The sequence below is a fragment of the Urocampus carinirostris genome, chromosome 2, assembly GCF_059441175.1.
Source record: "Urocampus carinirostris isolate Australia breed hairy pipefish chromosome 2, RoL_Ucar_1.0, whole genome shotgun sequence".
NCBI lineage: Eukaryota > Metazoa > Chordata > Actinopteri > Syngnathiformes > Syngnathidae > Urocampus > Urocampus carinirostris.
In genome coordinates this window covers 13,409,726-13,430,368 of record NC_142350.1, presented here as the reverse complement: position 1 = coordinate 13,430,368, position 20,643 = coordinate 13,409,726, and the positions used below count along the sequence as shown (strand labels likewise).

The following is a 20,643-nucleotide window of genomic DNA, read 5'->3' as shown; positions in this document are numbered from 1 at the left end:
GATTTACGACCTACTTCCGCTTTCCACTCTCGTCATTCGCAGAAAGGATGTTTTTATTTTATGATTTATAAATTATAATATACAACCATATGTGAGTTATTGTTAATTGATGTCGATTCTAGAATCTAAATGTGGGAAATGTATTTAAAGTGACACGGTGTAGTACTTGACTACTAGATGACGCTGTAGTCTGTAGTGCAGACTGCAGAGGTATCATTTTAGCTCAGGGGTCACTAACTAGGAAAAAAACTAACAGGGGCGTGTTGTGCCCTTTTCCGACTCCTCTGCAGATTCCTCCCCCCCTCGCGTGAACGCGCATTCTGCTATTCTGCTGCGCTTCCAACAAAAGCGATCCTATTCTATATAAAACGCTTATTAAAACAATAAAGCGAGCTAATTATAACAATTGGGAGATCCTAGTCTATATAACGCGTTTATTTAAACAATAAAGCGCGATATAACGCGTTTATTTAAACAATAAAGCGCGAAGCGCGATCGTATTCTACAAATTGCGTTTGTTAACGCGGATGCAAAAGTCACCAATGTCAATGTACGCTTCCGACAAAAGCGATCGTATTCTGTATAATACGCTTTTTAAAAAAATAAAGTGAGCTAATTATAACAATTGGGAGATCCTAGTCTATATAATGCGTTTATTTAAACAATAAAGTACGATCGTATTCTACAAAATGCGTTTGTTAACGCGGATAAAAAATTCACCAACGTCAATGTACGCTATGATTTCCGCAATCACAACTAATCGTACACAAATAATATTTATTTGATTTACTATAATATCCGTATGTAATGTCTTTTTCATTGTGAATGAAACCCTGGTTGCATTGGATCCCGCGGTGTAAACAAATTGTTGTTGTTTTATTTTTCATTTAAAATCGGACTTCCCTGTCTATACTGTTTGGAAAATAAGACACGCTTTAAACCTTATTATGCTCTTTGGTTTTGGGATCCAACTACAGAGGAATACCTCCACTTTGTGATGTGTTACTGATTAGGTGTTCGACAAATCTAGTTTGTTTTTTATTACTACTTTAATAATAATAATAATAGAAATATTATGAAAAACGTCTGAAAGTTTTCAAATTCACTGTGCTGACATATTGATGCCACAGAAGGTTACTCTAGAAGTTACAAGTCTGTATCTCCAACAGAGTCTGTTTTAGCAGGGGGGGGGGGAGGATTTGGGCAGGCAAAATCCTCCCCCCCTGCTAACTCCTGAATAAAAACTCAAAATGACCTCAAATTCACTGTGCAGACTTATTAATGCCACAGAAGGTTACTATAGAAGTTACAAGTCTGTAACTCCAACAGAGTCTGTTTTAGCAGGGGGGGGGGGATTTGGGCAGGAAAAAAAATCTCCTTCCCCCTGCTAAAACAGAATCTGTTGGAGATACAGACTTGTAACTTCTAGAGTAACCTTTTGTGTCTTTATTGAGTCAGCACAGTGAATTTGGGGTCATTTGGAGCTTTTATTCAGGAGTTAGCAGGGGGGGAGGATTTTGCCTGCCCAAATTCCCCCCCCCCCCCCCTGCTAAAACAGACTCTGTTGGAGTTACAGACTTGTAACTTCTAGAGTAACCTTCTGTGGCATTAATAAGTCTGCACAGTGAATTTGAGGTCATTTTGAGTTTTTATTCAGGAGTTAGCAGGGGGGGAGGATTTTGCCTGCCCAAATCCTCCCCCCCCCTGCTAAAACAGACTCTGTTGGAGTTACAGACTTGTAACTTCTATAGTAACCTTCTGTGGCATTAATAAGTCTGCACAGTGAATTTGAGGTCATTTTGAGTTTTTATTCAGGAGTTAGCAGGGGGGGAGGATTTTGCCTGCCCAAATCCCCCCCCCCTGCTAAAACAGACTCTGTTGGAGTTACAGACTTGTAACTTCTAGAGTAACCTTCTGTGGCATTAATAAGTCTGCACAGTGAATTTGAGGTCATTTTGAGTTTTTATTCAGGAGTTAGCAGGGGGGGAGGATTTTGCCTGCCCAAATCCCCCCCCCCCCCTGCTAAAACAGACTGTTGGAGTTACAGACTTGTAACTTCTATAGTAACCTTCTGTGGCATTAATAAGTCTGCACAGTGAATTTGAGGTCATTTTGAGTTTTTATTCAGGAGTTAGCAGGGGGGGAGGATTTTGCCTGCCCAAATCCTCCCCCCCCCTGCTAAAACAGACTCTGTTGGAGATACAGACTTGTAACTTCTAGAGTAACCTTCTGTGGCATCAATATGTCAGCACAGTGAATTTGAAAACTTTCAGACGTTTTTCATAATATTTCTATTATTATTATTATTAAAGTAGTAATAAAAAACAAACTAGATTTGTCGAACACCTAATCAGTAACACATCACAAAGTGGAGGTATTCCTCTGTAGTTGGATCCCAAAACCAAAGAGCATAATAAGGTTTAAAGCGTGTCTTATTTTCCAAACAGTATAGACAGGGAAGTCCGATTTTAAATGAAAAATAAAACAACAACAATTTGTTTACACCGCGGGATCCAATGCAACCAGGGTTTCATTCACAATGAAAAAGACATTACATACGGATATTATAGTAAATCAAATAAATATTATTTGTGTACGATTAGTTGTGATTGCGGAAATCATAGCGTACATTGACGTTGGTGAATTTTTTATCCGCGTTAACAAACGCATTTTGTAGAATACGATCGTACTTTATTGTTTAAATAAACGCATTATATAGACTAGGATCTCCCAATTGTTATAATTAGCTCACTTTATTTTTTTAAAAAGCGTATTATACAGAATACGATCGCTTTTGTCGGAAGCGTACATTGACATTGGTGACTTTTGCATCCGCGTTAACAAACGCAATTTGTAGAATACGATCGCGCTTCGCGCTTTATTGTTTAAATAAACGCGTTATATCGCGCTTTATTGTTTAAATAAACGCGTTATATAGACTAGGATCTCCCAATTGTTATAATTAGCTCGCTTTATTGTTTTAATAAGCGTTTTATATAGAATAGGATCGCTTTTGTTGGAAGCGCAGCAGAATAGCAGAATGCGCGTTCACGCGAGGGGGGGAGGAATCTGCAGAGGAGTCGGAAAAGGGCACAACACCTGTTGTACACCTGTTTAGATTAAAGGAAAACATGGAAATAGAGAGAGCGAGAAAAGAAAGAGAGAGAGAAACGGAAAGAGAGAGAGAGACAGTGAGAAAATAAAGAAATAGAGGAAAATTAAGAAAAGGAGAGAGAGAGAAAAAAAAGAAAGAGAAAAGAGAAAGAAATGGGGAAAGAGATAAAAAGGGAGAGAGAAAAAAGAGACAGAAGGGGGAGATAGAAAGAACAAAGGAGAAGGAAGGAGAGAGAGAAAGGGACAAACAAAGAAAGATAGAAAGATCGCTCAAGAACGAGAGGAGAGAGAATTCATGAAGACAAAGAGTGTGAGAAAGAAAAAATAGAGAAGGAGAGAGAGAGAGAGAGAAAATAATAATAAAATAAGAAAGAGAAAGACAAAGTAATAGAGAGTCACATGGGAAAAGATAATTAGAGAGAAAGAAAGGGGGGAAAAGAGACAGAGGGAGAGCGATCAAAAAAGAAAGAGAAAATAATGAAAGACAAAGAGTGCAAAAAAGAAAGAGAAATAGGGAAAGGGAAAAAGAGAGAGGTAAAGAGAGAAAGAGAAGAGAAAAATACAGAGAAAGAGAGAAAACAGAGAAAGAGAAATAAATCTATAGAGACAGAGAAAAAAAGCAAGAGAGAACAGAGAGGAATACAGTTCCGGGTACTTGGTGAGTGGCACCTGGTTTTGGAAGCATCCAGTGGACATATTTTAAACCACAAGTGTTTTTTCTCTTGTGCTTCTTCTGCATTGTCTCATGGGCCGGATTAAAACCCTTTTGTGTTTGACTGCCCAGTAGTAGTGCAACAGAAAACGTCTGCTACGAAGCACCAAAACAAACTGAAGAGACTCAATGTAACAAAACCGCATGAATTTTTGGAATTGTCCAACCTTTCACAGGTTTTGGATTTAGTGCCTCCTAGGGGTAACATAAAAACTTTCTTTCAACAAAAAGAAAATGTTGGAATTAATGGGCAAAAATACATGAACTATCATACCAATGTTACATTTGGTAGCAATTGGTAGGTTTTGAAATTTGTATTTCTTTTTCATAGCAGAATCCATGCCTAATCTTCGCCGCCATATTTGCCTGCCATCTTGCTGCTATGCTTGCTCACTCGGCACTGGTTTTCGTTTGCCTTAGACGTAGTATTATATTGAATAAATAACGTTTTGTTGAATAACAACATTTTTACTGTACTTCTTACTGTATTTTCATGTTAGTTATTACTACGTATTCACCAAGTTAATTATTAAAAAATAGAGTTCAATAGACTCAGTTAAACAATAAACAACAATTGTACTCGAAAATCGCAACGAGCACTGGTGAGCTATTTTAAGAACAAGTCCGCAGGCACCTCGACTCTCCTTAGGGGGCAGGCTCGTGCCCGCGGGCCCCACGTTGGAGACCATGGCTTAAAAGAAACACACTTTAAATTTATTAATATTATTCATACATCAAAATATGTATTAAAATCACAAATGGTTGTTTTGCTTTTTTTGTGCAATGTTTAATAAAAAGGATGTCAAATGTCTACCGGAAGTTGTCATTCCGAACAAGCGTGTCTGCAGTGTTACCACTTCCTGTTTACGGGCGGGAAGAGTGTGAACGGAATAGGCAGTCGAAGCTTGCGGGTTTAAACCCCAAAAACTGTACCGCGATATGAAATTATTTCAAAGCTGATACAAAGGCTACATTTTAATGTTTCGAGACGTGCTCATTCGGGTGAATACGCCCTAAACGGGACCGCAAATAAGATTTAGATAGTTTGTTTTTCGGATGGAGGATTCTCCCGCTGATTCCAGCGGCGGTGCAGAAACGCTGGGCCCTTCGTTGCCACTTTTGGATGTTTGCTGCACGATAGGGACACTCCCGTGTCGCCTTTTGGAGTGGAAAGTCAAGCCGGGATGTCACATCAATGCCGATTCCGTTTTGGCTCTTTGCGTCCCCATCCCCGCGGAAAAGGGGGCAGAAACAGCCAGGCTACCCGAGAGGAAGGTGAAGTCGGACCGCGCGGGGGTCGTCAAAGAGCTGTGTTGTCAACCAGGACAAGTCATCCCTCCCGGGTGAGTGTTTGCCTGGTTATGATGCACGTGTTTGAAATGTTGCATAGAAATCAAGTTTTATTACTGATCTCTTGATAAACTTCACTACAGCATGAGTGCTAGGCTAGCTTGTTTGCCTTCTATATACAGTAGTACCCATGTCTCAATACACGATCAATGACAGGATGGACTTGCAAATTAAATGTAGGTATTTTATTGGAGCTAAATGGAAACCCTATTTTTTTCCCAGCCTATTTATCTGAGGGCGATATTTTTACTTTATTAGCATTTAACTTGAAAATATATCGTAAAAGACGTGTTTGGGGTTTAAGAAGTAGCATGTGTTCGCTTTTACTTTGACGGCGGAAGTAAGGTCTCAGTGACTAGACTGTAACTTCGCACGGCAGCGCACCGCGTGTGTTTATCGACTGCGCCTGCTTTTCTTAATTCACTTCAAACATTATTTAGCAAATTTTGATTAAAATGTTTGAAGGTTTAAGGCACAATTTCCATTAAATATCTTCTTCTAGTGGTTTAAGTTCAACAAAAACAAAAAAACAATATTGATTTTGGGAAAAACACGAACGATCATATAAACGTATGATTTTAAGTACCGTACTTTCCGCACTATAAGGCGCACCGGGTTATAGGGCGCACCCCGAAAAAATAGTTTTTGGTCCTATTTTTGACATACATAAGACGCACCGGATTATAAGGCGCTACAATGGGAACGTCGACAAAACAGTCAGATAGTTCAGTCAAACTTATTACCCCCTTAACATTCCGAAAGCGAACACGTGCGGATGCGGTGTCCGTACGATGTCACTCAAATTCATCGTTCCATCATTCCGAAGGTTAAAGTCTTGGGATTCAAGAAATGCCAACCATTCCTTAGTTTCTATTTTCTTTTTCGCTCGCAATTTTACCGTGCATATGACAATAAACACTTGGAATTGAGTTTAATTTTTATCCATTATCTGCACTGCTTATCACAGAAGCATCGAGTTCAGTCTGAAACAAGATACAGGGATAATAAATAGCCAGAGTAGCTCACTGAAGTCGTTGCGTTCATAATAATGTGCAGCCAATGTCCTCTTATATCCGTGAGTGTAGTAAATCCAGGAGAATAAAATATTTACAAACACAGAATAGTAAAAAATGCTTTCTGTATGCCGTCAACCACGTGCTATACACATTCATCTTTTTCGGCCAATTGCAGGCTTTGTTTTGCCATTTAAGCCTATGCCAGCCTGTAAATGATAAAAAGGATCGGTCCCTTGACCCCCGAATAACTTTAGCCAATAGTGATCGATTCAAATGATGATTGACACATTGGTTAGCCAATGAAACGCCGGTAAATAAATCCCGGCATACACCGCGGACTACTTGGCGTTCGGGGGGGAAAATCGGCGGCTGCAAGTTATTTGGAAGACTTTGCGACTTAATGTTGATCCATAAATAAGGCGCACTGTATTATAAGGCGCATGGTCAGCTTTTACAGTGCGGAAAATACGGTACTTGTAGGTCGGTACATTTCTTATTTCTTTTACATAACACGAGGGAGCTGACATAATTGTCCTTCATATGCCACTAAGAGTACCCAACGAAACCAAAAACCGTTTCAAAGGCTGGGCAAATAACTGAGACGTAAATGATGCAAATTCATTCCGTAGTTTGTATTCTTTGTTGTGACTTGTAGCACTTATTCTTGGTTGCACTTCATAATAAAGCAACATCTAGTGGTCCAAAATTACACTGTGTTTAAAATACATATACATATTTGATGATTTTAGATAAATCAAAAGTATTTTGAATGGAGCCTGTTTTTCACTTCACTCCACGCAACATCTTTCAAAAATTTTATTTTCTAAAATGTTTGAGTGTTGAGACGTTTTGGACAGTATTTGCAACAGTTTGGACAGTTTTTGGGTCTTGAATTAAAGTTGACCCTTGCAAACCTGCCCTGTTAAATTCAATCTGAATTCTTAAACGGTATTGATAACCGTCATGCCACAAAATATTGACTGGGATGCCCGATTTAGTGCTCTTAAGTCAATTGCTATTGCCTTAGCAAGAACATTTAATTCAAGTCAAGTCAAATTCATTGTCACATGATTAAAAACGATACAGCTTAAACTCATAATGCCAATCATTTTATTAAAGAAAATAAAAATCACAAACACACACATATATATATATATATATACCTTACTGTCTTTTGTCTTCTTTGTTCCTGCAGAGGCGTCATTGTCAGGATTGCAGGATGCAGCCACCCCATCGTGATGAAAGGCTTGTGTGCCGAATGTGGCCAAGACCTGACTCAGTAAGTGCATTTAGAAACCTGTTGATTGTCAACCGTGACACCATCAAGATGGTTTCCATGCCAGCCACACATTTACTGGAAAAGCTGTTGTGAACAGTATTCTCCCTGTTAGTAAAAAAAACAATTAGCTAGAGTTACTTCATTTATAAAGCAATTTTACTGAGACACAAAAATAGTGTTACTTTAAAAGTAACCGTCTAGTTACGAATTAGTGTATATACTCATATTCAAAATGAGCCTCTAAAACTGTTTAAAATCGGCCACCTAAGAAAAGAAATGGTCAAAAGGTGTGCACAGAACCCGTGTATGCTATTAACCCTTCATATTTCTTAGTTTGTGCAATATTTACTGCTTGCAAACTAACATAGCAGAGACACTCCATATCCACTTTTGTCTTCATTTCCAGGTAATATACATGATATATATATTTTTTTTCCTCCGGGCTTGATGTACTTCAAAAATAATGTTTCAAATAAAAAGACGTAACTTCTGTACTCATGTTTGCCCCGTTGATTTTGTTGTTCCTGTGTAAGCCACGCCCCCTCCCTACGCACTGCCTACCATTTGCTTCTGGCAACAGGCTACTAAATATCTAAATACAAACTGAGCACCCCCCACCCCCCATTTTAGTATTTTATTTTATAGTTTTCAATATGGACGTGAGTATTTATAGTAGTGAGCACATGATAATATCACTATGGAGAAATATTGTTCCCGTGTACGCTGTGCTTAAGACTGCGCCACCATAACTGAATTCAGTTTTATTTTTTAGGCACGTATACATTTCTCTACCGGATTTTGTATTCAGTGTTGTTGGTCTGACGGAATGTGGATTGTATATTACTTTGTGAGCGGGGGAGGAACCATCACAAGGCAGAAAACATTGTTTCTCACGATCTGCTTTCAAAAAGAAGCTGAGTAATGCACTTTGCTGTAACGACGGTTGAGTTCAACATTTCATCAATAACATGTTACTTTGCATATCACTGAGGAGAGTAATTGGGTTTCTTTGTAACACGTTATTCACAACACTGGTTATAAAAACATTAGAATAATCATAATCGTATCTTCTCAAAAGCTGCTTTTCTTTTGAGTCGCCGCGTGTTCAAGTTTGCAAAATAACACCCACTCTTTTTCTCTCTCGGCCCCTCTCAGACTGCAGAACACAAACGGAAACCGGCAAACTCCGATCTCCACTGCAACTGTCTCCATGGTGCACAGTGTACCTGAGTTGATGGTCAGCTCAGAGGTGAGTAGTGTGATGGAAATGCTGCTTGTTATTCTTTTTAAAGTACACCTATGTTCCCTAAACCAGGGCTCTCCAACCTTTTTCAAACTGAGAGCTACTTTTTACTTCATATTAACACAAAGGGCACATAATTTGATAGGAATTTCTAAATTAGCGACTTATCATGTTACTACTATGTTATTACCAGGGTAATTGTTGGTAGTAGGGTTAAATAAACTCAGTCAACCTCTATAAAAATATATTTTACTGGAAAATCACAATGACCCAGCTCTAGTGATTTATTTTGAGAAAAGGTCCGCAGCCACCTCAACTGTTCTTAGGGGCACCCTGGTGCCCGCGAGCACCACATTGGAGACCTCTACTCTAAACAATAAAAATCTCCTATGTTAATGTGTCTTTATACCTACCAACATCTTAAAATATGTTTTTCGGTCCAAAAAGCAAGCGGAGCAGTTAGGACGAGAGGATCAGCAGCGGCTCCACCGGAATAAAAAATTGGTCCTGATGGTTGATTTGGACCAGACACTTATTCACACTACTGATCAACACTGCCAGCAAATGTCTAATAAGGTCTGTTAACACTTCTTGACTTGTGTTTCCTCTGTATATTTAGACATGTTTTTGGTGCTAGAATTCAGTGGTTTTAAACCAGTATGCCACGGCAAACTAGGGTGCCGTGAGACTTACTTTAGTGTGCTCCAGGAAATATTATATATTTGCAAAAAAGCATGCAATCGTTCAGTATCTTTGCTTTTTTCCAGCCGTGTAACTTTAACATCCATAGCAGTAGGTAGCAGCAGGGTACTGGGATCAAGGGGTCGCAGGTTCGATTCCCGGCTCCTCCGAGTTATATGTCGAAGTGTCCTTGGGCAAGATACTGAATCCCTAATGCCCCCGATGCGCATGGCTGACGCTGCTATCGGTTAGGTAGTGTGTAAAAGGGAAAGTGGGAAGCACATTGTAAAGCGCATTGGGAGGTCTTCATTAACTTGAAAAGCGCTATATAAATGCAGAACATTTACATTTAGATTGTATCACAATACTAAGGTGCCAATAATTTCGATCCTAAGAGTATTGCGATCCGATATGAATGACAACTGCGATGTAATTTTCTTTCCTTAAAAAAAAAGCAAGGAAAAGAATCAGGGACTCAATATATAATGTTGCTTTCAATCTGAACATTAAAAACACTACCAAAATAATACAAAAATACTACCACAGAAATACTACAACCTAAACACTACAAAAATAAAACAACAGTAAGAATACAAAAATATAAATAAATACAAGAAAAATACTATTGAAATCCTAAAACAAGACGACTATGGCGATACTTCAAAAATACTTCTACAGAAATACAACCAAAAATACCACTACCATAATACTATAATACTAAAGTAGTACTACAGAAATATTACTATACAAATACTATTAAATACGGCTACTGTAATATTCCCAAAATACTACTACTGAAATACTACAGACATACAATATTACTATGAAAATACTTACGTGCCGGATATGACGTCACCAAAATCTGATGCGGGGAGAAATGTTGATTTTAAAAATCACAATAAATACATGAATTCTAGAAAAAAAACAAGACATCAAATATTGTAAAACAGGTTAAACATGTAGTAAAATTTGTTATCAAAGCAACGTTATCATAACGTGTATTCCCTACTGAGCCACGATGATCATAAATGATAAGAAAAGCGTAATTATGTCTATTTATGCTGCTTATGCTGACTTGCTGTATGAAATGTGAAACTTTGCTACTCTCTGCTGCCATCTCCTGGTTTGAAGTTATGACTGAAGCTCACGCCTCAAGAACATGCATATCTTAGAGGCACTCAAATAAACTCTTCCCTTTTCATCTTTTTTGGCGTTTGGCCTGTATTGGAAACAGGCTTTTCCTTTTACTATTTTTGCGCTACACTCACAAAAACTGTGTTTACGCGCATAAACCAGCTCAGTAGCCTAGATGGTAGGGCGCCCGTTTTGAGACTGGGAGGCTGCTGGTTCGCGCCTCGGCCGAGTCATACCTAAGACTTATAACATTGGTAAAATGGCGGCGCCTACAACGGGTCAGGTGTATCGACATTTCGTTCTTACAAAGAATGACAATACAAAGGAAATTATTATTATTAATTATAAAGTCAATCCGCAAACCCCCCCTTTTTTTTGCTGCTTCCTAATGTGTTTCTTGTCCTGAAACGGCGGCGCTTAAAGTAGCATAAAAACAGATAGGGGCAGTGGGAAAACCATAAAAAGGCTCTTTACACTCCGTTGGGCATTGTTAACACATACGCGATAGAGAAAATATTCAACTTTTTAAGGACATCTCAAACGACACACCCCACCTTTTAAGCTTTAAAACATTTTTTTCTCTTTATTTTTATACTTCCTGACATGCAATGTTTATCGACAAAACAATGTGGTTGAACATTGCATAAAAATATAAAATGTGAAAAAAAAAATGTTTTCCTTCCTTCTTTCTAGGGTATTTTCCACTTCCAGCTTGGGCGAGGCGAGCCAATGCTCCACACACGTTTAAGGCCACATTGCAAAGAATTCCTGGAGAAAATTGCCAAATTGTATGAATTGCACGTCTTCACGTTCGGGAGCCGCCTTTATGCACACACGATTGCTGGTAATATGTGCTCCAAATTCTCTTATGAGACATTTACTGCACACAAAAACACTGATGCCATTTGTACTTCTGGTTTGGATCCACCAGGTGGTGTCATGTACATGTATATTCTATTCATGGTGTGATCCATAAGCTAACAGGGCTCTGACCCTGCCATGATCAGAGAATGCCTTAACCCCCAGGCATGTGTTTTTATATCTTCCTTTGGCAGGCTGCAATAAAACTCTCATAGAAATATATGAAAGCCAGTTTATGAAAAAACTGCCATTGGTCCCCTGAGCAGAATTTTGATTCACTGGTGGATTACATCGAGCTAGCTTGATATGGGCTTTCTTTTATTTAGGTGTCACTCATCTCTCACCCTCTTCAGTATATAACTGCAGCGAGGCTTTTTTTTTTACGGCCGTGTGATGAATGTTCAATGTATTTGGAATTGAAATTTACAACCTAGAAAAGTCAAAAGGCCAGTTCCTGCATCTTTCCTGTCAAGAGAGCTAGAAATGTTATGATTACATTTGAATTATATGTTTGAATATATAAAGTGGCATATAAAATATGCTCACTTTTCTGGGATTTTGCATTTCAGGTTTCCTGGACCCCGAAACAAAGCTCTTTTCTCATCGCATCCTGTCTAGGGATGAATGCATCGACCCATTCTCCAAGACGGGGAATCTTAGGTGAGAATTAGGTTTTGCATACTGACAAAACTATAATGTTATTATATATTTTATATATTCTTAACTTCATATGTGTAAGTATATCTGTATTTATATATTTATATTTTAATTGGGCTGAGGGACAGCTATCTAGACAAATGGCTGGGCAGAGAGCTATATACAGTGGGACCTCGGTTTTCACGTTTAATGGGGACCAAAACCACCCGCGATAAGTGAAAATCCGCGAAGTAGCGGCGCACCTTTTAAAAAAAATGTATTATTATTATTATTATTATTATTATTAGTTTTTAATCAATACTATTTTTTAGACCCGGTTAATGGGGAACAAAACCACCGGCAAAAAAGTAAAAATCTGCGAAGTAGCGACTACCCTTCAAAAAAGGAGAAAAAAAAAACTTTTTTTTTTTTTTTTTAATTATTTTTTTTTTTAGACCCGGTTAATGGGGACCAAAACCACCCGCTAAAAATGAAAATCTGCGAAGTAGCGACGCCCCTTCCAAAAAAAATTAATCTCATTATCTGCACCGCTTATCCTTATTAGGGTCGCGGGGGGGCTGGAGGCCATCCCAGCCATCTCCGGGCAGTGGGCAGGGGACACCCTGAACTGGTTGCCAGCCAATCGCAGCTGCAAATCACATTAGTTCTCGCAGCTAGCTGCGTTCTTCATCGACGCACGAGCCTGGTGATCCACCGCTAAGAGTCGTACAGCTGGGCGATTTTACGTCCGCCCGGGACGATCTGAGACAAATTCATGACAGGGTTTATACTTGCGCCGCACCGCGGGTGCCGTTCGGTCGCTCCTGCGAGTGAGCCCCTAACCCGCGGCGCGGGTACTTTCGGGCGCGATACGCACGACACCGACACAGTTACGGGGGTCCCGCTCACGTCCGCCACCTGCCGTCGCGCCGCACTACTGGGGTCGTCGGACGAGCGGGCTACCCCCAATTGCGGGGGTAGCCCGATCACGCCCGCCGCCTTTTCTCGCGTCGCGCCCTGTCCGCCGAACTTGCTCCGTCGCACGGCCCGAGAGTGACACCCTCCCCCCCTGGATAGATGGTCAAATGAACGGATATCTAGATGGACAGTCGGCTATCCGGATGGATGAACAGCTGTGTATATATATATTTATATGTATATTTATATATATATATATATATGATAGAAGGCTGGCTCTCTACATGAAAGACAAACGGCTACTTAGATAGCAATCGATTGAGATAAATAGATACATAATGGCATGTCAGCCATCTTGTTTTCCTTCTCTTTGTCTACCAGGTATCTTTTCCCCTGTGGGGACTCAATGGTGTGCATCATCGACGACCGTGAAGATGTGTGGAAATTTGCGCCCAACCTTATCACTGTGAAGAAGTATGTTTACTTTGAGGGCATCGGGGATATAAGCGCGCCGCCAGGCTCACAAGAAGCTCTCATGGCAAAGAAAGGTACAGAAGTGCGTTTTTTTTTTATTTTATTTTTTATGGATCTCAGAAAATATGTGTCCTTGTGAAGCACTGTGCCTCTAATTGAATGTGTTGCTCAAGGACGTTTCTAGTTACTTGCGCTGTGCACTGTCGTCAGTCTTGAAGAAACTCTTTTGAGATAACAGACAAGTGAGTTTTAAATCAGGTCTCAAAGTGCATTTTTTTGTCTGACCTGTGAGTCCATTTGACTGGTCAGCTTAAAAACCAATTACCGCATTTTCACGGCCATAGGGCGAACATTAAAGTCTCTGCCGTCATGATGAGCCTGCTGTTAGAACTACAGAGCTTGATGCTCAATTCCAATTTTTGGGGTCAAATCCGATGTTTCTGTGCGATCTCTCTATGCATCTCCATATCCAACGCCACCATCTCCCGCTTGTGCGGAAGAGGACACCTGACGTCACACTCAATTCATTGTTTGCGGAAGTATGAGAAACCCAGTATGGATGCAATGCCTTAGCGTATCTAGCACATTGATTTATTGTGCTACTGGAGGCTGAACAGAGTTGTCCCCCCAAATATTAGTTAAATGCAAAACCTCACTTTTCCTCTGCTGAGAGCTTTCCGTGTTTTCGTCCGCAACGGTGTGATGATATTTATGCTACGCGAAAGAACTTGGAAACCAAGCAGCAGCCAAAGAACTGAATATGAACGATTCAAAGGTTCACCCTCCTTGCATGAAATATCCCCCTTGTGCAAACGTTACTAAAAGGTCTTTTTGGGGGAATGTAACAGAACAGTAAAGAACAGAGCATTTGCACCTTGTATCTGCGAGGGGGGCATACCTTCTTTTGTGGAAGGAGAAAGGGCTAAATAAGTCTCTATATTTATGATAAATTGATTTAATTGCCCTGTTCTCTTGCAGGAAACCCGCCCGGTCGTCTTGCCGAGCCCACAGAGACCTGCGAGGGCATCTGCGCAGACGAGCAAAATAATGGCCTCAGGAAAAAGACTGCAAAAGATGGGCCCTCTGCATCCCGCTGTTCTCAAGGCAACCTGACAAATGAAAGGACACATCCTGCCCCGTCTGTGCCTGATGGGGCATCCAAAGATAAGCAATCAGAGACTGATGAGGAGCCCACGGAAAGAACTCAGGGGGTTGATAGCCAGGGAAATGAAAAAGAGGAAAGTATTAGCAAAACGGGTGATGCACAGGACACTGGCAACTCTTTAACCTCAAACAACGAATCCAATAATTTGGACTTTGACCTTTCCAGCGACAGCGAGAGTGAGACAGTCAAAGAAAAACCACCACCAGCAGACTGTGACAGCGAGACAACAAAATCCGAGCAAGGAGTGCAGTCACAAGACAACGGCGATGGGACTGGTACCACGCAAAGTTCAGAGTCAACAGAACCTTCTGACATTCTCCTCCCCGAACTGGGGAACGGCTGCCGTGAGAGGAGGGAACCCGAAACCGAGTCGCAGAACAGCGAGCAGTCCGGGGTGACGGTGGGAGAGGAGCTCCTGGACCAGAGCATGGAATATGAGGAAGAGGAGGAAATGGATAACGACAAGGACGATCACCTCATTTACCTGGAGGAGGTTTTGGAACGTATTCACGGCGAATATTACGCCCGCTACGAGGCTTTCCTGAAGACCGATGTGCCGGACACACCGGACATTCGCAAAATCGTTCCTGAGCTTAAGAGTAAGACCTTAGATGGCACCACCATAGTGTTTAGCGGCTTGTACCCGACCAACTACCCCATCGAGAGGACTCGTGAGTACTACCATGCCAAGGCTCTGGGGGCAAAGATTAGCAAAAACTTGGTTTTGAACTCTCAAGAACCAGATGGGACGACACACCTCATTGCAGCCAAATCTGGTATGTAAAATTATTTTATTATGGACAACTTTTGGTTTTAGAAGGGATGACTGAATATTATGCTAAACTTACCAAAAATATTCATACTGGCAGGGGAGGTTATTTCAGGGTTCATACAGGTGCTCAAAATCCTTGAAAAAGCTTGCTTTTAAATATTGTGTTTTCAAGGTCAGAAAAGTGCTTGAATTTTGGGTGAAGCGCTTGCATATTCTTGAACTTGTTAACATGTTCCTCAGCAAGTCTGATAAAAAATGATTAAGACCCTGCTGTCTGGGGGCTTCGCTTTGTCATTGCAGTTGTTCTCCCCTTGTGCTTCACGGCAGCTGGCATTAGTTTGTATGGCATTGTCCCATGCGGAGTTATCGTCCCCTACCGGTCGCGCCCAAGAGGACAGGTGCAAGCTACACCTTAACAGGGCATGATGAAATGTGTATTAGTGCAAGGATATGCATCAATTATGGACATTTAGTATGGGCTGTGCAAAAAATGAAGGTAGTTTCCTTGTGGTGATTTTTATTGGGACTACCTTCCTGCAAATGCATATGTAAGCTACACATTACCGTCATTTTTAACCAACACCTATATAGGTTGAGGTTTCTCAAAGATATTTCCACACATATTGTTCAAATCCACAATTAAATTCTGTGAATTATTCAAGATTGGAAAATCGTATGTCTTGTTAAATGCACAATCAGTATTAAACATCACACCTGTAAATCGCAAATATATTGATTCGCACCACATTTCCCTTTTTTAAAGGTACTGGAAAAACGTAAAAATTGTCTCTGAAAGCCCTTTAAAAGTGTTTGAATTTGGCCATTGTAAATGTGTACGAACCCTGGATATGTTTGCTTTTGTGCTATCTTTAGGCTATACGCAATTCCACACCATCAAATACCTGAAAATTTATGGTAGGCCCCCCTGGATGCGACATTTCCACCTTGCGGTGTTTTCACAGTGTGAAATGAGATGTTTTTTTAGCACCTATTTACAGATTACCTCATATGCGGTCCCTTCTCAAGGTTTCTTCATTTTCCCCATGTTAAAGTTTTTGAGTTTTTCCTAGTCCTCATGTAGGTTTTAGATCGGGGTACAGTGTCATAATAGTCTATAGTTTGTAATAATGTGTGGTCTGTGCAGCCCTTTGAGAATCCTTGTGATTAAGGGCGTCACAAATAAACTTGACTTGATAGTTTTCCCACTATACAACATTTTTTCTGCTTGCGAAAACACAGCTAACATGTAAAGTTTGCGGTGTTGGCGTGTATGACGGGTTACATCTTTTTGTGACCCATCCACCCATTATCCGTACCGCTTATCCTCAGTAGGGTCGCGGGGGTACTGGAGCCCATCCCAGCCATCTTCGGGGAGTGGGCAGGGGACACCCTGAACTGGTTGCCAGCCGGTCGCAGGGCACACAGGGACAGACAATTCGCTCGCTCATTTACACCTAGGGACAATTTTAACCGGCCAATCCACCTGAAATGCACGTCTTTGGAATGTGGGAGGAAACCGGAGTGCCCGGAGGAAACCCACGCAAGCACGGGGAGAACATGCAAACTCCGCACAGGAAGGTTGGTAGCTGGATTTGAACCCATGACCTTAGAACTGTGCCGTACACACGCTAACCACTGCGCCGCCGTGCTGCCCGTTTTTGTGACCCATTGTTAATAAATAAAACCTTGTTGATCAAGACATATGAAGAGGGCACACGAATCGCTACCCTCGCTACCTTTTATAGAGGTAACAATTGATGAGTAGTAAGAGTAATGAGGTGTTGACATTTTGTAAGGACATGACAATTCTTGCATGTGAACTGTTGAAAATAAGTTTCATTTTTTTTATCCTCTGATCAAAACAACTGTCCCAAATGTAGCAGTTTCCCACGAGTTGTAGCTCCAGGTCATCCGTTTCTTGGGGAATGGATCTGGCGTTGGTGAGATACAGGCTTGGCAGGGGTGGTTTGTGAGAGTTGTCACGTAGCCCAGCTGTAGTAGGCTGGACCTGCGGCACTGCTATTGCCTTCAGCTCGACGCTGCCTTGATCCCTTCCTGGACCCTATAACAATCCATAGAGCACCTGTTTACCATTTTTCGCACTCTTCAGACTTTCTACTATGTAACAAGATGCTGAAATACTAGTTGTTGCTTTGCAGTTAGTTTTGGGTGGACACATTGATTTGTGCGCTCTGTTTGAATTACAGCTAAAAACCAGCCTATTATAGTCGCACGCAGTCACGCCCACCCATGACACACACACACACACAAACTGCTCCCTTGATTGCATTTTCTGTTTGCTGTCTGCTGCAGAACAGAATGTGATTCTTTGATATCAATGACAGTAAAGACAATTCAATTCAAAATCGGCAAACTATTGAAACAGCAAAAAGTAAACTGCAATACAGTGAGGGATCTTTTAGGTCATTTAATGTATTTGTCTGGTTTTCCTGGGTTTTTTAAGGCATTAGCTAATCACCCTAGTTTTTTATCCCCACTATACTACAATTTCGCTCCGCGATCGCTATTTCAGAATGCATTAATGTCGTATCCTGGGGTTTTTCATTCTGAGTGGCAGGCTTTACGAAGTTGCTTGCAAGGTCGTTGCCATGCGACACAAGAAAGTGTCTTTATCTGAGAGCTTTCAAGAGTCCCTACATATTTTCATCTTTGCATCCACTCCATTTAGACATTAGCAGTGTGCTGCTGCTACCCTAAAGTGCTGCAAGTTTTTCTTTCCCTAATGAGGCCGCCATCTAAGAAGGGCCATCCAAGGCTTGTTTAAATGTCAAGCAAACTCGGAACATCTGAGCTATTAAAAAAAATGGTTTTAGATTAAAAAAAAAACAAGGATTGGCTCGGTTCCAACGAGAGCTAGAGCTGGGCAATAAATCATATTATTTTAATAGAGTCACTGTCTTTAAAAAAAAATGACAATTTCAAATTTTATTAACTCAGGCTGATCATTAACTCATTAAATGCCAGACGTTTTTCTCAATTGGAAAGAGTGGGTGCCATAAGATTTTAGCCTTTTTCGCTCATTTTTGAAGGCCTTCAGAGAGTTTTGTTTTGTAGATGTATAGGCATTAGACACATAATAAACAAAGCTTGATTCTTGTGTTTACTGTTGTTTAGTAAAACAGTTGAACCTTTTCTTGAAAACACTTATTTTGAAAACATCCCAAAAAATGGCTTTTTGTGAAAGTATGCGTTTCACTTTGCTTTTTGGCATTTGTGGTACCTCCAGTATCTAAATCATGCTTTCCACAAACACATGGGCATTTTGCTCGCAAGAACAATGAAATTACACATTAACGATGAAAAAACTTTACGGCCCCCAATGTTTCCGGTGACGTGATCACACAATTTTAGTCACCATGGCGATTGTGTTCCTACAGACATGCACGAAACGTCATCCCTCTCCGCCCGATGATGACAAAAGGGCAAATTTGTGGCTCGGCAAAATACATGATTTACACTGGATTTATTTCTTTCTTTTAGTACTACTGTGGAATCTGGAAAATAGACTCTGAAAGTCATTAGATAGTGTTTGAATTTGGCTATGAAAAAGGTGTACGAACCCTGATTTAAAATCTGAGCTAACAGTTTGTGTTTCATTGTTGTTTTTCTAAAATGAAAGCCCAAATCGAGATTTTATTTATTTATTGGGGGTCAAATGCCAAATGCAAATGATGTGGCAAGTACTCGGCATACATTACCAAAGCATTTAGGCCGGCTAGCAAACCTATGGATTGATTATGCCTTCGAATTGATACCCATGCCTGTATGGGCCACCAATTCAATTTAGCCTCTCGTAACAAGCGAACACCAGGACGGGAAATTGGGCTGTTGCCTTGGGAGCCGGTCGTGAAGTGACAAGAAACACTCCTGCAATCACTTGCATTCTACTGCAGCACCAGAAGAAAAATGAGGACATGGGGATGCACTTAGGAATCATGATTTTGCTTCAAATCTGTGATCTCTAGCCAATTTGCCTCTTGATAGTTTTGATAGCTATGATGTAGTGCAATTACAAACAAGTGGTGAAAAGCACAAGAAAGAATACAAACTATGGAGCCTTAAAGTGACTGAACCACACCATTTTTTTTCTTCCCCTCCCCCCAACCTTTTTAAAGCTTTCTGGGCTTACACAAGGGTAATGCTCATGTTCTGTAAAATAAATGCAAATTTATGGAACTACAGGTGTTTAAAAATGTGCACATTAACATTTAAAGTCATGTATTTTTGCCTAATATTCAAATCAATATTGCTTTTCTTTAATGAATAGAGGTTTTACCACTAAGAGGCGCTATAATACACAATGTCCCTCTCAGTAACCATCAGAGGTTGTAAGAAATGCACAGATATAACCAATAAGGATAATTAATGCAGAAAGTCAACTCTTCCTATGGATTGGTTAGCTGAATCTAGAACAGCGTTTCTCAACCATTGGTTCAGGACCAAAAAGTAGCAAACCCGTTTTCAGTGGGTCGCGGGCCTCTGCCTTGTCAAAATAATGCACAGAAGAAGCAAAAAACGGAGGGTCAATTTTAGTCCTTTAACAATAGATGTTGATAATGTCCTGCTGGATCTCTTTTACCTGGTCAGTGAATCGGCACGTTTGAGAGGGACCCCATGAATTTTTTGTTTTTATTTCCTTTTTTGCCCATAATAATGGATCCCAAGAGAGTTAGTGATAAAGAGGAGGGAAACATGGTAAACAGCGACAACAACAATTGAGTAGAAGAGGGAAATGATTGCGAAATACGAAAATGGTGTATGAGTTTCTGCCTTTTAAGTGTTGCCAGAATGTAAAGTAAATGGTTTAAAAAATGTTGTATTCTTAGCTGTTTAGTTGTATATTAATCTTCATTAACTACATAAATCAATAGTAAAGTCACATTATTTTGTATTGCCCTTAATCACAAAATATCTCAAAGGACTGCACAGGCCACACTTACACCAACTATCACAATCATCTATGTTAAGGTACACGCTTTATTGATATTTTGAATTCATTTTACCATTTGACTGTTTTAAGCAGTTCTAGTGGGTCTCATATGTGATGTAGGCTTATATCGTATATACGGTACTTAAGGTTGTATTGGTTTTGCTAGTCATTTTGTTCTTACAGAACGATAAATATGTTCTATCTCTGCTTTAAGCTGCACAATCCTTTCATTGGATACATTTGAGAAGTGGATATTTTTCTCTTTTCTTATCACAGCTTGTCACTAAGGTTGAATCGCGGGTCCTGAAGTCAGACCAGTTGAGAACCAGCGGTCTAG

General features: G+C 40.3%; 1 protein-coding gene across 2 annotated transcripts in view; it reads left to right on the top strand.

The window, feature by feature from the left end:
* Nucleotides 1-4,678: 4,678 nt before the first annotated feature.
* Nucleotides 4,679-20,643, top strand: part of ctdp1 (CTD (carboxy-terminal domain, RNA polymerase II, polypeptide A) phosphatase, subunit 1) — a 59,979-nt gene continuing 44,014 nt past the window's right edge. The window contains exons 1-8 of one of the 2 annotated variants that reach the window (XM_088328986.1): nt 4,679-5,169; nt 7,388-7,471; nt 8,627-8,720; nt 9,162-9,290; nt 11,223-11,373; nt 11,960-12,050; nt 13,326-13,492; nt 14,397-15,359. In XM_088328986.1, the coding sequence (XP_088185112.1) occupies nt 4,883-5,169; nt 7,388-7,471; nt 8,627-8,720; nt 9,162-9,290; nt 11,223-11,373; nt 11,960-12,050; nt 13,326-13,492; nt 14,397-15,359 (1,966 nt within the window). In that variant the 5' untranslated portion in view covers nt 4,679-4,882. The remainder of the gene's footprint in view (nt 5,170-7,387; nt 7,472-8,626; nt 8,721-9,161; nt 9,291-11,222; nt 11,374-11,959; nt 12,051-13,325; nt 13,493-14,396; nt 15,360-20,643) is intronic. The other variant, XM_088328987.1, reaches the window with a different exon arrangement.